Source organism: Scomber scombrus, unplaced genomic scaffold (genome assembly GCF_963691925.1).
Source record: "Scomber scombrus unplaced genomic scaffold, fScoSco1.1 SCAFFOLD_101, whole genome shotgun sequence".
Taxonomy (NCBI): Eukaryota; Metazoa; Chordata; class Actinopteri; order Scombriformes; family Scombridae; genus Scomber; species Scomber scombrus.
Window position 1 is genome coordinate 56,401 of NW_026910215.1, and position 16,100 is coordinate 72,500.

Here is a 16,100-nt window from a genome sequence, read left to right on the forward strand (position 1 = left end):
GGAGGCGTTACATTAGGGGCCTGTGGAGGGTGGAGGCGTTACATTAGGGACCTGTGGAGGGTGGAGGCGTTACATTAGGGACCTATGGAGGGTGGAGGCGTTACATTAGGGACCTATGGAGGGTGGAGGCGTTACATTAGGGGCCTGTGGAGGGTGGAGGCGTTACATTAGGGACCTATGGAGGGTGGAGGCGTTACATTAGGGACCTATGGAGGGTGGAGGCGTTACATTAGGGACCTGTGGAGGGTGGAGGCGTTACATTAGGGACCTGTGGAGGGTGGAGGTGTTACATTAGGGACCTATGGAGGGTGGAGGCGTTACATTAGGGACCTATGGAGGGTGGAGGCGTTACATTAGGGACCTGTGGAGGGTGGAGGCGTTACATTAGGGACCTGTGGAGGGTGGAGGCGTTACATTAGGGACCTGTGGAGGGTGGAGGCGTTACATTAGGGACCTGTGGAGGGTGGAGGCGTTACATTAGGGACCTGTGGAGGGTGGAGGCGTTACATTAGGGACCTGTGGAGGGTGGAGGCGTTACATTAGGGACCTATGGAGGGTGGAGGCGTTACATTAGGGACCTGTGGAGGGTGGAGGCGTTACATTAGGGACCTATGGAGGGTGGAGGCGTTACATTAGGGACCTGTGGAGGGTGGAGGCGTTACATTAGGGACCTATGGAGGGTGGAGGCGTTACATTAGGGACCTGTGGAGGGTGGAGGCGTTACATTAGGGACCTATGGAGGGTGGAAGCGTTACATTAGGGACCTGTGGAGGGTGGAGGCGTTACATTAGGGACCTATGGAGGGTGGAGGCGTTACATTAGGGACCTATGGAGGGTGGAGGCGTTACATTAGGGACCTATGGAGGGTGGAGGCGTTACATTAGGGACCTATGGAGGGTGGAGGCGTTACATTAGGGACCTGTGGAGGGTGGAGGCGTTACATTAGGGACCTGTGGAGGGTGGAGGCGTTACATTAGGGGCCTATGGAGGGTGGAGGCGTTACATTAGGGACCTATGGAGGGTGAAGGCGTTACATTAGGGACCTGTGGAGGGTGGAGGTGTTACATTAGGGACCTGTGGAGGGTGGAGGCGTTACATTAGGGACCTATGGAGGGTGGAGGGAGGGTTAGGGTTAGACACAGAACAACAACCCAGAAACAGAACCGAACCGTCTCACCCTTAATATTGTCATGTTTAAAGGTTAAAGGTCATCTTCACTGATTGAAGCTGTTTCATTAACAAGAGAAGAAGAAAACGTTTTTCTGATGTTCTTTATTCAGCGGTCAGACCCACATTAACAAGATCAATCATCAATAATCACTTTGACTTCAATTAATCTGTTCAAGCATTTAATAGAACTGTGGACCAATGAGAGCCTGGCTGAGTGTTGCTAGGCAACAGGACATGAGTTAGGGGTGACGCCCAACAGGATGTGGGCGGCGCTAAAGTCCACAGTGATGCTCAGGTGAGACTTAACGAGCTTCAGGTTCCTCATACAGCCTCTGAAGGGCGAGGGGGGGGAGCTCAGGCAGTTCTGCTTCACACCAGCTGCAGAGAGATCAGTAATCAATAATCAGTCATCAGTAATCAATGATAAATTATCAATAATCAGGTTCATTGATCGGGGCTTACCTGGAAAGCCTCCCAGGTAAACGGGGTTGTTGGTCTCAGCAGAGGTGGATTGTGGGTAGGGGTTTTGGGCAGTGAAGCCGCGGCCGTCGACGGTCAAACTGAGGGCGACTTTACTCTTTCTGACCTGCAGGTGGTGCCAGCGGCCGTCACACAGCAGCCGGCCAATCGAACGCACCGACACACGGCCCGCCCCGTTATTCACATTAAACACCACCTGCACAGGAAGCAGGAAACAGGAAGTAAACAGGAAGTACACAGGTAACAGGAAACAGGAAGTACACAGGAAACAGGTAGTAAACGTAACAGGAAACAGGAAGTACACAGGTAAGCGTACCTGTCCGTTAATCAGCTCCAGTCCGATGGCGTCCACCTTCGCGCTGCTGACTCCCAGAAACACTCCGTCTGATTGGCTCGTACGAAACTCCAGAGACAACGAAACATCCGAGCCGACCTTAAATCCATCACGCACTGCACACACACACACACACACACACACACACACACACGCACACACACACACACACACACACACACACACACGCACGCACACACACACACACACACACACACACACACACACACGCACACACACACACACACACACACACAGGGTTAGGTCTAAACCTGAGTGCGCCATGGATCATAACAAACACCATGTTCCAGCATCAGGAGGAGAGGGGGGGAGGGGGGGAGGGGGGGGGGGGGGGTCACACTACCCAGCCTCCAGGAAAAGCTTATTATTTACATTAATTAGATTAATTAACATTCTTTGTGTGACTCACTGATTCCGGCGAATCCACTGCCATTAAAGTAACTTCCTGTCTGGTCCTTGATGAAACAGGAAGTGACATCATGCTGCGATGCTGGCTTGGACAGATCCAACATGGCGCCATTCAGACTGACAGACCGAAGACAACCTGAGAAACTGCTGCTGACCTGAGAGACAGACATATATCACAATATACGTTTTATTTTGGTAACTCAGATTTTGTCTTGTTTCAGATCCACTTCCTGTAAAGTTTCCCGCCCGAATGTGTCTCATTCTGATCTGTTGTTTACATCACGTGACCAAAGATGGAGATCAGCTGATTAGCTCAGTAGTTGCTGTTGTTGTGACACAGCTTCCTACTGGAGGTGTTACCATGGAGACGGTTAAATATAATACTCATCATATTTATTTCTTTGAGTTTGAATTAAAAACAAGCTCTCAGCCGTAACCCTAATAACCCCTGACCCTAATAACCCCTAATAACCCCTGACCCTAATAACCCCTAACCCTAATAACCCCTAATAACCCCTAACCCTAATAACCCCTAATAACCCCTAACCCTAATAACCCCTGACCCTAATAAACCCTAATAACCCCTGACCCTAATAACCCCTAACCCTAATAACCCCTAACCCTAATAACCCCTGACCCTAATAACCCCTAACCCTAATAACCCCTAACCCTAATAACCCCTAACCCTAATAACCCCTGACCCTAATAACCCCTAACCCTAATAACCCCTAACCCTAATAACCCCTGACCCTAATAACCCCTAACCCTAATAACCCCTAACCCTAATAATCCCTAATAACCCCTAATAACCCCTAACCCTAATAACCCCTAATAACCCCTAATAACCCCTGACCCTAATAACCCCTAACCCAAATAACCCCTAATAACCCCTAACCCTAATAACCCCTGACCCTAATAACCCCTAACCCTAATAACCCCTGACCCTAATAACCCCTAACCCAAATAACCCCTAATAACCCCTGACCCTAATGACCCCTAACCCTTATAACCCCTAACCCTAACCCCTAACCCAAATAACCCCTAATAACCCCTAATAACCCCTAACCCTAACCCTAATAACCCCTAACCCTAACCCTAATAACCCCTAACCCTAATAACCCCTGACCCTAATAACCCCTGACCCTAATAACCCCTAACCCTAATAACCCCTGACCCTAATAACCCCTAATAACCCCTAACCCTAATAACCCCTAACCCTAATAACCCCTAACCCTAATAACCCCTGACCCTAATAACCCCTAACCCTAACAACCCCTGACCCTAATAACCCCTAACCCTAACAACCCCTGACCCTAATAACCCCTAACCCTAATGACCCCTAACCCTAATAACCCCTGACCCTAATAACCCCTAACCCTAATAACCCCTGACCCTAATAACCCCTAATAACCCCTAACCCTAATAAGCCCTGACCCTAATAAACCCTAATAACCCCTAATAACCCCTAACCCTAACAACCCCTGACCCTAATAACCCCTGACCCTAATAACCCCTAACCCTAATAACCCCTGACCCTAATAACCCCTAACCCTAATAACCCCTAATGACCCCTGACCCTAATGACCCCTGACCCTAATAACTCCTAACCCTAATAACCCCTGACCCTAATAACCCCTGACCCTAACCCTAATAACCCCTGACCCTAATAACCCCTAACCCTAATGACCCCTAATGACCCCTGACCCTAATGACCCCTGACCTTAACCCTCTCTGTTTATTTACATTCAGTCAATATTAAGCTCCATGTAAACCTGACTAGTGTTTGATCAACTGAATCAGCCTCTGAACTCCTTCAACCGTTATAGTGTGTGTGTGTGTGTGTGTGTGTGTGTGTGTGTGTGTGTGTGTGTGTGTGTGTGTGTGTGTGTGTGTGTGTGTGTGTGTGTGTATCTTACATTGATCCTCTTGGTACTAAGTGTGTGTGGACTTCCTCCCAGGTAAACAGTGTTCTGGACATCGAGCTGGTTTCCTTTCACTGAGACAGTTTCTGGTTTCGACCCGTCGACAGCGAGCGACACCGAGCGCCGGCTCACCTCCGCGCTCACCTGAGAGACACACAGGAAGTCAGTTACACACAGGAAGTGATGTCACAGAGTGCCAGCTTACCTCCGCGCTCACCAAAGACACACACAGGAAGTGATGTCAGACTCACCGTGTGCCACTCTCCGTCGTTAACGGCGACCGCAGAGGTGACGGAGGCGGAGCCTCTCCCCAGGTCAGCTGACATCAGCAGGCGCCCCCCCGCCAGCCGCAGCACGGCGTGATCGTTCAGCCGGCCGTCCGAAACCAGGAAGATCAGCCCGTCCTGAGCCCGGGTCCGCACCCCCACTCTGAGGGACACACTGACCCCCCCCCATCATCAGAAACACACACTGACCCCCCCCCCCATCATCACAAACACACACTGACCCCCCCCCCCATCATCACAAACACACACTGACCCCCCCCATCATCACAAACACACACTGACCCCCCCCATCATCACAAACACACACTGACCCCCCATCATCACAAACACACACTGACCCCCCCCATCATCACAAACACACACTGACCCCCCCATCATCACAAACACACACTGACCCCCCCCATCATCACAAACACACACTGACCCCCCATCATCAGAAACACACACTGACCCCCCCCATCATCACAAACACACACTGACCCCCCCCCCCCCCCATCATCACAAACACACACTGACCCCCCCCCCCCCCCCCCCCCCCCCATTGTCATGGATACTTACCTCTTACGGACGGAGGCGGGGCTTATGATGAAGGTCATGTGACTGTGTCTGGACGAACCAAACTGAACTGCTGATCGGAGGAAGCTCGGCTCCGCCTCCGAGGCACACTGCACAGATCAATAATCAATAATGATCAATTAGTCACATTATCAATAGGGTTACATATATTATATATAATATATTATATATTATATAATATATGTACCACAGTCGTTTAAGGTAGCTGTAATTGAACCACTTCTTAAGAAGCCTCCTCTATAACCTCTACCAGCTCATAGAACCTCATGAACCTACTAGAACACTGCGCTACCAGCTCATAGAACCTTATGAACCTAGAACACTGCGCTCCCAGCTCATAGAACCTTATGAACCTAGAACACTGCGCTCCCAGCTCATAGAACCTTATGAACCTACTAGAACACTGCGCTCCCAGCTCATAGAACCTTATGAACCTAGAACACTGCGCTCCCAGCTCATAGAACCTCATGAACCTACTAGAACACTGCACTCCCAGCTCATAGAACCTTATGAACCTACTAGAACACTGCACTCCCAGCTCATAGAACCTTATGAACCTAGAACACTGCGCTCCCAGCTCATAGAACCTTATGAACCTACTAGAACACTGCGCTCCCAGCTCATAGAACCTTATGAACCTACTAGAACACTGCGCTCCCAGCTCATAGAACCTTATGAACCTACTAGAACACTGTGCTACCAGCTCATAGAACCTTATGAACCTAGAACACTGTGCTCCCAGCTCATAGAACCTTATGAACCTACTAGAACACTGTGCTCCCAGCTCATAGAACCTTATGAACCTACTAGAACGCTGCGCTCCCAGCTCATAGAACCTTATGAACCTACTAGAACACTGGGCTCCCAGCTCATAGAACCTCATGAACCTACTAGAACACTGTGCTCCCAGCTCATAGAACCTCATGAACCTACTAGAACACTGCGCTCCCAGCTCATAGAACCTTATGAACCTAGAACACTGTGCTCCCAGCTCATAGAACCTTATGAACCTACTAGAACACTGCGCTCCCAGCTCATAGAACCTTATGAACCTACTAGAACACTGCGCTCCCAGCTCATAGAACCTTATGAACCTAGAACACTGTGCTCCCAGCTCATAGAACCTTATGAACCTACTAGAACACTGCGCTCCCAGCTCATAGAACCTCATGAACCTACTAGAACACTGTGCTCCCAGCTCATAGAACCTTATGAACCTACTAGAACGCTGCGCTCCCAGCTCATAGAACCTCATGAACCTACTAGAACACTGCGCTCCCAGCTCATAGAACCTTATGAACCTAGAACACTGCGCTCCCAGCTCATAGAACCTCATGAACCTACTAGAACACTGCACTCCCAGCTCATAGAACCTTATGAACCTACTAGAACACTGCGCTCCCAGCTCATAGAACCTTATGAACCTACTAGAACACTGCGCTCCCAGCTAATAGAACCTTATGAACCTACTAGAACACTGCGCTCCCAGCTCATAGAACCTTATGAACCTACTAGAACACTACGCTCCCAGCTCATAGAACCTCATGAACCTACTAGAACACTGTGCTCCCAGCTCATAGAACCTCATGAACCTACTAGAACACTGCACTCCCAGCTCATAGAACCTTATGAACCTACTAGAACACTGCGCTCCCAGCTCATAGAACCTTATGAACCTACTAGAACACTGCGCTCCCAGCTAATAGAACCTTATGAACCTACTAGAACACTGCGCTCCCAGCTCATAGAACCTTATGAACCTACTAGAACACTACGCTCCCAGCTCATAGAACCTCATGAACCTACTAGAACACTGTGCTCCCAGCTCATAGAACCTCATGAACCTACTAGAACACTGCGCTCCCAGCTCATAGAACCTTATGAACCTACTAGAACACTGTGCTCCCAGCTCATAGAACCTTATGAACCTACTAGAACACTGCGCTCCCAGCTCATAGAACCTTATGAACCTACTAGAACACTGCGCTCCCAGCTAATAGAACCTTATGAACCTACTAGAACACTGCGCTCCCAGCTCATAGAACCTTATGAACCTACTAGAACACTGCGCTCCCAGCTCATAGAACCTTATGAACCTACTAGAACACTGCGCTCCCAGCTAATAGAACCTTATGAACCTACTAGAACACTGCGCTCCCAGCTCATAGAACCTTATGAACCTACTAGAACACTGCGCTCCCAGCTCATAGAACCTTATGAACCTACTAGAACACTGCGCTCCCAGCTCATAGAACCTTATGAACCTACTAGAACACTGTGCTACCAGCTCATAGAACCTTATGAACCTAGAACACTGTGCTCCCAGCTCATAGAACCTTATGAACCTACTAGAACACTGTGCTCCCAGCTCATAGAACCTTATGAACCTACTAGAACGCTGCGCTCCCAGCTCATAGAACCTTATGAACCTACTAGAACACTGGGCTCCCAGCTCATAGAACCTCATGAACCTACTAGAACACTGTGCTCCCAGCTCATAGAACCTCATGAACCTACTAGAACACTGCGCTCCCAGCTCATAGAACCTTATGAACCTAGAACACTGTGCTCCCAGCTCATAGAACCTTATGAACCTACTAGAACACTGCGCTCCCAGCTCATAGAACCTTATGAACCTACTAGAACACTGCGCTCCCAGCTCATAGAACCTTATGAACCTAGAACACTGTGCTCCCAGCTCATAGAACCTTATGAACCTACTAGAACACTGCGCTCCCAGCTCATAGAACCTCATGAACCTACTAGAACACTGTGCTCCCAGCTCATAGAACCTTATGAACCTACTAGAACGCTGCGCTCCCAGCTCATAGAACCTCATGAACCTACTAGAACACTGCGCTCCCAGCTCATAGAACCTTATGAACCTAGAACACTGCGCTCCCAGCTCATAGAACCTTATGAACCTAGAACACTGCGCTCCCAGCTCATAGAACCTCATGAACCTACTAGAACACTGTGCTCCCAGCTCATAGAACCTTATGAACCTAGAACACTGCGCTCCCAGCTCATAGAACCTTATGAACCTACTAGAACACTGCGCTCCCAGCTCATAGAACCTTATGAACCTACTAGAACACTGTGCTCCCAGCTCATAGAACCTTATGAACCTACTAGAACACTGAGCTCCCAGCTCATAGAACCTCATGAACCTACTAGAACACTGTGCTACCAGCTCATAGAACCTTATGAACCTACTAGAACACTGTGCTCCCAGCTCATAGAACCTCATGAACCTACTAGAACACTGAGCTCCCAGCTCATAGAACCTCATGAACCTACTAGAACACTGCGCTCCCAGCTCATAGAACCTCATGAACCTACTAGAACACTGCGCTCCCAGCTAATAGAACCTTATGAACCTACTAGAACACTGCGCTCCCAGCTCATAGAACCTTATGAACCTACTAGAACACTGCGCTCCCAGCTCATAGAACCTTATGAACCTACTAGAACACTGCGCTCCCAGCTCATAGAACCTTATGAACCTACTAGAACACTGCGCTCCCAGCTCATAGAACCTTATGAACCTACTAGAACACTGCGCTCCCAGCTCATAGAACCTTATGAACCTACTAGAACACTGCGCTCCCAGCTAATAGAACCTTATGAACCTACTAGAACACTGCGCTCCCAGCTCATAGAACCTTATGAACCTACTAGAACACTGCGCTCCCAGCTCATAGAACCTTATGAACCTACTAGAACACTGCGCTCCCAGCTAATAGAACCTTATGAACCTACTAGAACACTGCGCTCCCAGCTCATAGAACCTTATGAACCTACTAGAACACTGCGCTCCCAGCTCATAGAACCTTATGAACCTACTAGAACACTGCGCTCCCAGCTCATAGAACCTTATGAACCTACTAGAACACTGTGCTACCAGCTCATAGAACCTTATGAACCTAGAACACTGTGCTCCCAGCTCATAGAACCTTATGAACCTAGAACACTGCGCTCCCAGCTCATAGAACCTTATGAACCTAGAACACTGCGCTCCCAGCTCATAGAACCTCATGAACCTACTAGAACACTGTGCTCCCAGCTCATAGAACCTTATGAACCTAGAACACTGCGCTCCCAGCTCATAGAACCTTATGAACCTACTAGAACACTGCGCTCCCAGCTCATAGAACCTTATGAACCTACTAGAACACTGTGCTCCCAGCTCATAGAACCTTATGAACCTACTAGAACACTGAGCTCCCAGCTCATAGAACCTCATGAACCTACTAGAACACTGTGCTACCAGCTCATAGAACCTTATGAACCTACTAGAACACTGTGCTCCCAGCTCATAGAACCTCATGAACCTACTAGAACACTGAGCTCCCAGCTCATAGAACCTCATGAACCTACTAGAACACTGCGCTCCCAGCTCATAGAACCTCATGAACCTACTAGAACACTGCGCTCCCAGCTCATAGAACCTCATGAACCTACTAGAACACTGCGCTCCCAGCTCATAGAACCTTATGAACCTACTAGAACACTGCGCTCCCAGCTCATAGAACCTTATGAACCTAGAACACTGCGCTCCCAGCTCATAGAACCTTATGAACCTACTAGAACACTGTGCTCCCAGCTCATAGAACCTTATGAACCTAGAACACTGCGCTCCCAGCTCATAGAACCTCATGAACCTACTAGAACACTGCGCTCGCAGCTCATAGAACCTTATGAAGTGCTGCTCATGTTGGGTCTCTTTAAATTAGAACCTGCTCTATGTGTAAAGAGCCTTGAGATTTGGCGCTTTATAAATAAAGATTCATTGACTGATTATTCATCAATAACGGATCAATTAGTTACATTAATAATCAAACACCAATAAACAATCGATAACCGATCAATAAACGTATTGATTACCGTCAGCACTCCAGGTGTCAGGGCACTCAGCTGGGTGGGCGGGGCTACAGGTAGGTGGGCGGGATCAGGTGTGGGCTCTACTTCCTGGTCATCAGGTAGCACCGCCCCCCCCCCTCGCTCCCCCAACAGGCAGCTGTCAAGCTCCGCCCCCTCATACCTCACAGCTCCTGATAGGTCGATGAGCCTGCAGGGAGCCGCCAATCAAACCATGAACAAATCGGAGAGGCAGAAACAACGTGTGTGTGTGTGTGTGTGAGTGTGAGTGTGAGTGTGAGTGTGAGTGTGAGTGTGAGTGTGTGAGCGTGAGTGTGTGTGTGTGTGTGTGAGACTTACGCCCCCCCCACCACCAGGTGCTGCATACAGCCTGTGAACCACCTGGACACATTCTGCAATCTGATTGGCAGACGAGACTCCTCCCCTGGGGGCAGCCCACCAATAAAAAAGGAGGCTGGAGAGAGGCGGGAAAGTCCGCCCGGCAACAGAGAGACGGATTTCAGGTGTTCCTCGTCCACCTGGACAGACAGAGACCTGAGAGGAAGAACATCAATCAATCAATCAATATTTATCAGCCTGGTGACACACATGCAGGTGAGACAGGTCTCTGTTTCCATGGGAACACCTACTTCCTGTTGATGGTGATGATCACCGAGTGTTTCAATCCGTCAGCAAAGGACCCGCCTCCAGGTGTCACCTGCACCCGTCGAGAGGCCCCGCCCACCTCTCCAAGCTCCGCCTCCAACACACCTGAGACCAGGTGCACAGACAGGAAGTGCTGCAAAGACACCATTGTGGTTACTTGTGTTCGTAGGCTGAACACCTGGTCAACATGTGGATCACATGACTCTGTTCTTGTCTCACCTGTCGCTGTATGAGGTCATCACTGAAGGCAGCCAGTAGGCCTCCTGATTGGTTTTTGGAGGAGAAAGAGAACAGAAGCTCCGCCTCCTGGCCAAGAGAGCGAGGAGCGATCTGGACGAAGCCGCCAGCGAGCAGGGAGACGCTCCGCACCGCCTGATCACAGATCAATACACGTTATTGATCACTGAACTGTTTCTGTGTGTTATATTACATGCAGCGTACTGTGTATACTGTATGTGGGAATGTTGGGTCTCTTTAAATGAAACCTGCTCTATGTGGAAAGAGCCTTGAGATGACTTTGTTGTGATTTGGCGCTTTATAAATAAAGATTGATTGATTGATTGATTGATTGATCGTTGTTACATCAGTAAAGATTTAACACTTCAATCATTCATCTACATCTGATGTGAGGTTTAAATGTGGGTTAGGTATCATGTATTAATATGTATAAATATATATATTTATGTACCTTGAGGACGCAGCCCTTCCTGACTCCGTACGCATCTCTCAGCAGGTCAAAATTTGACCGAGCGATCTCGACGTTCTTTATGCAGCCGACGTATGACCTGCTGATGACTTGTCGCCTAGCAACCAGACAGACAGGGAGGACCAAAGAGCGTTAACATGGAGCCCACATGTGACATCTTCACCTGGTGACATCAACAGACTCACCTGATTGGTCTGGAGGCAGGAAGTCCACCGATGTAGATGGGGTCGAGGTCGGAGCGGTTGAGGTCCGAGGCTGTTCCTGGTGACTCCGCCTCCAACACCTCCTTGTCGGATGATTGGTCGGCTGCCATGACAGACAGGTAACCTGGACGCACCCATCAGCAGCATCAGTAAGACCAGGTGTGAGAGAGGAAACAGTGGTTAGTTAAAACAGAGGCTTCAGTTACAGGTGAGACCTGCACCAGAAACAACTGTTAACCCTAATCCTTTTATTTAATCTATAGTCTATCAGCCCATAGCCCCTCCCTCACTGTGCAGAGTGTCTATCAGCCCGTAGCCCCTCCCTCACTGTGCAGAGTGTCTATCAGCCCGTAGCCCCTCCCTCACTGTGCAGAGTGTCTATCAGCCCATAGCCCCTCCCTCACTGTGCAGTGTCTATCAGCCCGTAGCCCCTCCCTCACTGTGCAGAGTGTCTATCAGCCCGTAGCCCCTCCCTCACTGTGCAGTGTCTATCAGCCCGTAGCCCCTCCCTCACTGTGCAGAGTGTCTATCAGCCCGTAGCCCCTCCCTCACTGTGCAGTGTCTATCAGCCCGTAGCCCCTCCCTCACTGTGCAGAGTGTCTATCAGCCCGTAGCCCCTCCCTCAGTGTGCAGAGTGTCTATCAGCCCGTAGCCCCTCCCTCACTGTGCAGTGTCTATCAGCCCGTAGCCCCTCCCTCACTGTGCAGTGTCTATCAGCCCACAGCCCCTCCCTCACTGTGCAGTGTGTTAACTTGAGAAAATGAACTAAGTGGATTTCATACTTAGGTCTGAAACCCTTAATTTGGAGGAGAAGAAGGATTTAAAGAGTCTTGGTGCCGACTGGAGGATATTTATAACCATCACAACTAAATGCCTCACCTCGCCTCGCCTCGCCTCGCCTCGCCTCGCCTCGCCTCGCCTCGCCTCAACACAAACCTTAAACTCAATCTAAACCCAATTCTTACCTTTACCCTAAAATTAAGTCTGAACCCTTAAACAGCCTTTGATGACAAAATGTCCCAGTTCTAAGAGTCCAATCAGTTCTACAGTGAACCTGAACCAACCCTCTGTCTGTCTTCTTTCTGTAATTAAGTGTATGTTCTGGAGCTATCCATGGACCCTTGACATGTTAAAATCAGTAACAAGGCAGAGTACGTAGTACAGTATCCGCTGGAGTGGTTGGTAGTCCATCAGTTTCTTACATATAAAAACGCCACTGCACGTGAAGAACATTACAACCACTGACAGGTGAAGGGAATTACACTGATGATCCTGTTAAAATGGGCTCTGGGAAGAGTTGGCTATATCAGGCAGCAAGTGAACAGTGGAGTTGATGTGTTTGAAGCAGGAAAAATGGTCAAGTGTAAGAATCTGAATGAGTTTGATAAGAACCAGATTGTCATGGCTAGATGACTCTGAATGTCCAGAACGTCAGGTCTTGTGGGTCTTAGAGGGGCTTCTTAGTATGCAGTGGTCAGTACCGACCTAAAGTGGTCCAAGGACGGACAACCGATGAACCTGCGACAGGATCAACCGAGGCTCATTGATGCGTGTGGGGAGCAGGGCTACCAACGATCCAATACATTAAAGATCCATAAGCAGCAACTACCGATGTGATACGATTCATCCAATCACGATGCAGAGCGATTTAACACGATTTGATCCAACACAATGCGATTCGATGTGATATGACGATGCAAAGGAATGATGCTATGCAATTCAATGAGTTTGATTAATATTAATCAAAAGATAAAACATGATTTCTTGTTTCTAAGACCTGTACAAGTGTTCTCTGTCTTTTTCAAACTGACAGTAAAGTACACTTATATTATTATAACACCTGCCTCACAGTTAAGGTCAAGATGAACAACAATGAGGTATAGTGCAATATGAAAAACTACTGCCAGGCAGCAGATGTGCTCTTTCAGCAGCTATACTATATCTATATACTCTCTATAACCTACATACCTATACCTATACTATATAAGCAGTAGTACAGTACTTGGACAGTAGTAGTACTTCAGTAGTAGTACTATGAAGCAGTAGTATAGTACTTGGACAGTAGTAGTACTTCAGTAGTAGTACTATGAAGCAGTAGTATAGTACTTGGACAGTAGTAGTACTTCAGTAGTAGTACTATGAAGCAGTAGTACAGTACTTGGACAGTAGTAGTACTTCAGTAGTAGTACTATGAAGCAGTAGTACCTTTGCGCTTGTTCCTCTGCAGGGTGATCTTGTACCACACTCCTGTGTTGTACTTTCGGTTGGAGGTCAGGATCAGGGGACCTGAGCCGAGGTCAAAGGTCAGACGGACTCGACCCCCCACCAGCTCTATAGACAGGAAGTCTCTCTGCAGGAGACAGAAAAAGATCCAACATCTGAGTCGCCTTAACAAAAAGAGTTAAAACAACAACAGGAAGAGAATCCTGAGTCTCGGGACTAAGAGCGGTACCGTGTTGTTGGAGGCCAGATAGAGCAGCAACCCGCCCGGAGACAGAGTCTTAAACAGCAGAACCACCGACGTAGATGTCGCCCGCAGAGACTTCTGGACCAATGAGAAGCCAGAACCATCAAAGTGGAAGGAGGTCTCCTCTGCCTGGGGACTGACAGACAAACAGGTAGAGACAGACAGGTCAGAGACAGACAGGTCAGAGACAGACAGGTCAGAGACAGACAGGTCAGAGACAGACAGGTAGAGACAGACAGGTCAGAGACAGACAGGTAGAGACAGACAGGTCAGAGACAGACAGGTCAGAGACAGACAAGTCAGAGACAGACAGGTAGAGACAGACAGGTCAGAGACAGACAGGTCAGAGACCGACAAGTCAGAGACAGACAGGTAGAGACAGACAGGTAGAGACCGACAGGTAGAGACAGACAGGTCAGAGACAGACATGTCAGAGACAGACAGGTCAGAGACAGACAGGTAGAGACCGACAGGTCAGAGACAGACAGGTCAGAGACAGACAGGTCAGAGACCGACAAGTCAGAGACAGACAGGTAGAGACCGACAGGTAGAGACAGACAGGTCAAAGACAGACAGGTCAGAGACAGACAGGTCAGAGACAGACAGGTAGAGACCGACAGGTCAGAGACAGACAGGTCAGAGACAGACAGGTCAGAGACCGACAAGTCAGAGACAGACAGGTAGAGACCGACAGGTAGAGACAGACAGGTAGAGACAGATAGGTCAGAGACAGACAGGTCAGAGACAGACAGGTCAGAGACAGACAGGTAGAGACCGACAGGTAGAGACAGATAGGTCAGAGACAGACAGGTCAGAGACAGACAGGTCAGAGACCGACAAGTCAGAGACAGACAGGTAGAGACCGACAGGTAGAGACAGACAGGTAGAGACAGATAGGTCAGAGACAGACAGGTCAGAGACAGACAGGTCAGAGACAGACAGGTAGAGACCGACAGGTAGAGACAGATAGGTCAGAGACAGACAGGTCAGAGACAGACAGGTCAGAGACCGACAAGTCAGAGACAGACAGGTAGAGACCGACAGGTAGAGACAGACAGGTCAGAGACAGATAGGTCAGAGACAGACAGGTCAGAGACAGACAGGTCAGAGACCGACAAGTCAGAGACAGACAGGTCAGAGACCGACAAGTCAGAGACAGACAGGTAGAGACAGACAGGTCAGAGACAGACAGGTCAGAGACAGATAGGTAGAGACAGATAGGTCAGAGACAGACAGGTAGAGACAGACAGGTAGAGACCGACAGGTAGAGACCGACAGGTAGAGACAGATAGGTCAGAGACAGACAGGTCAGAGACAGATAGGTCAGAGACAGACAGGTCAGAGACAGACAGGTCAGAGACCGACAGGTAGAGACAGATAGGTCAGAGACAGACAGGTCAGAGACAGACAGGTCAGAGACAGACAGGTGCGTACCTGCTGAAGCATCCTCCACACTCTCCCTCTCTGCTGTTGTAGTTCCACAGTCCGATGTTTCTCTCATTGAGCGACGCTTCGCCCAAACAGCCCTGGAAGGTGGAGGAGCGCAGCACTGCGGGGCTCTGACATCACACACAAACACACAGTTATCACCTGTTCACCAGTTCACCTGTTCACCAGTTCACCAGTTCACCAGTTCACCTGGTGTGTTGTTACCTGAGTGTGGGCTCCCAGTCCTCCGATGTGGATCACTGTGCTGTTGTCGATGTCTAGAACCCGGGCGGGTCCAGGTGATGTTGCCGTTACGTCAGGTGACGGAGGCGACTCCAGCTGATGGACTGACAGAGAGGCACGGGCTCCGAACCTGCAACATCATGACATCATCAAATGACATCATATGAAATGACATCACATCACATTTGTTTAGAAGCAAGAGCATGATGTCATGTTTTAATTTAGTTAGTTGGTGGTGATGTGTTGGTGGTCAGGTGATGTGTTGGTGGTCAGGTGATGTGTTGGGGGTCAGGTGATGTGTTGGTGGTCAGGTGATGTGTTGGTGGTCA

The 16,100-nt window shown here is 49.1% G+C and overlaps 1 protein-coding gene across 1 annotated transcript in view; it reads right to left on the bottom strand.

Annotated features, from left to right (window-relative positions):
- Positions 1-1,390: 1,390 nt before the first annotated feature.
- Positions 1,391-16,100, bottom strand: part of lama1 (laminin, alpha 1) — a 56,413-nt gene continuing 41,703 nt past the window's right edge. Inside the window, exons 49-65 of the mRNA XM_062415008.1 lie at positions 15,754-15,901; positions 15,535-15,659; positions 14,086-14,236; positions 13,839-13,983; positions 11,616-11,757; positions 11,413-11,527; positions 10,944-11,096; positions 10,709-10,857; positions 10,419-10,613; positions 10,086-10,269; positions 5,181-5,287; positions 4,587-4,776; positions 4,330-4,479; positions 2,415-2,568; positions 1,967-2,100; positions 1,633-1,846; positions 1,391-1,548 (exon numbers count right to left, since the gene is read on the bottom strand). Of these exons, the coding sequence (XP_062270992.1) occupies positions 1,391-1,548; positions 1,633-1,846; positions 1,967-2,100; positions 2,415-2,568; positions 4,330-4,479; positions 4,587-4,776; positions 5,181-5,287; positions 10,086-10,269; positions 10,419-10,613; positions 10,709-10,857; positions 10,944-11,096; positions 11,413-11,527; positions 11,616-11,757; positions 13,839-13,983; positions 14,086-14,236; positions 15,535-15,659; positions 15,754-15,901 (2,614 nt within the window). The remainder of the gene's footprint in view (positions 1,549-1,632; positions 1,847-1,966; positions 2,101-2,414; positions 2,569-4,329; positions 4,480-4,586; positions 4,777-5,180; positions 5,288-10,085; positions 10,270-10,418; positions 10,614-10,708; positions 10,858-10,943; positions 11,097-11,412; positions 11,528-11,615; positions 11,758-13,838; positions 13,984-14,085; positions 14,237-15,534; positions 15,660-15,753; positions 15,902-16,100) is intronic.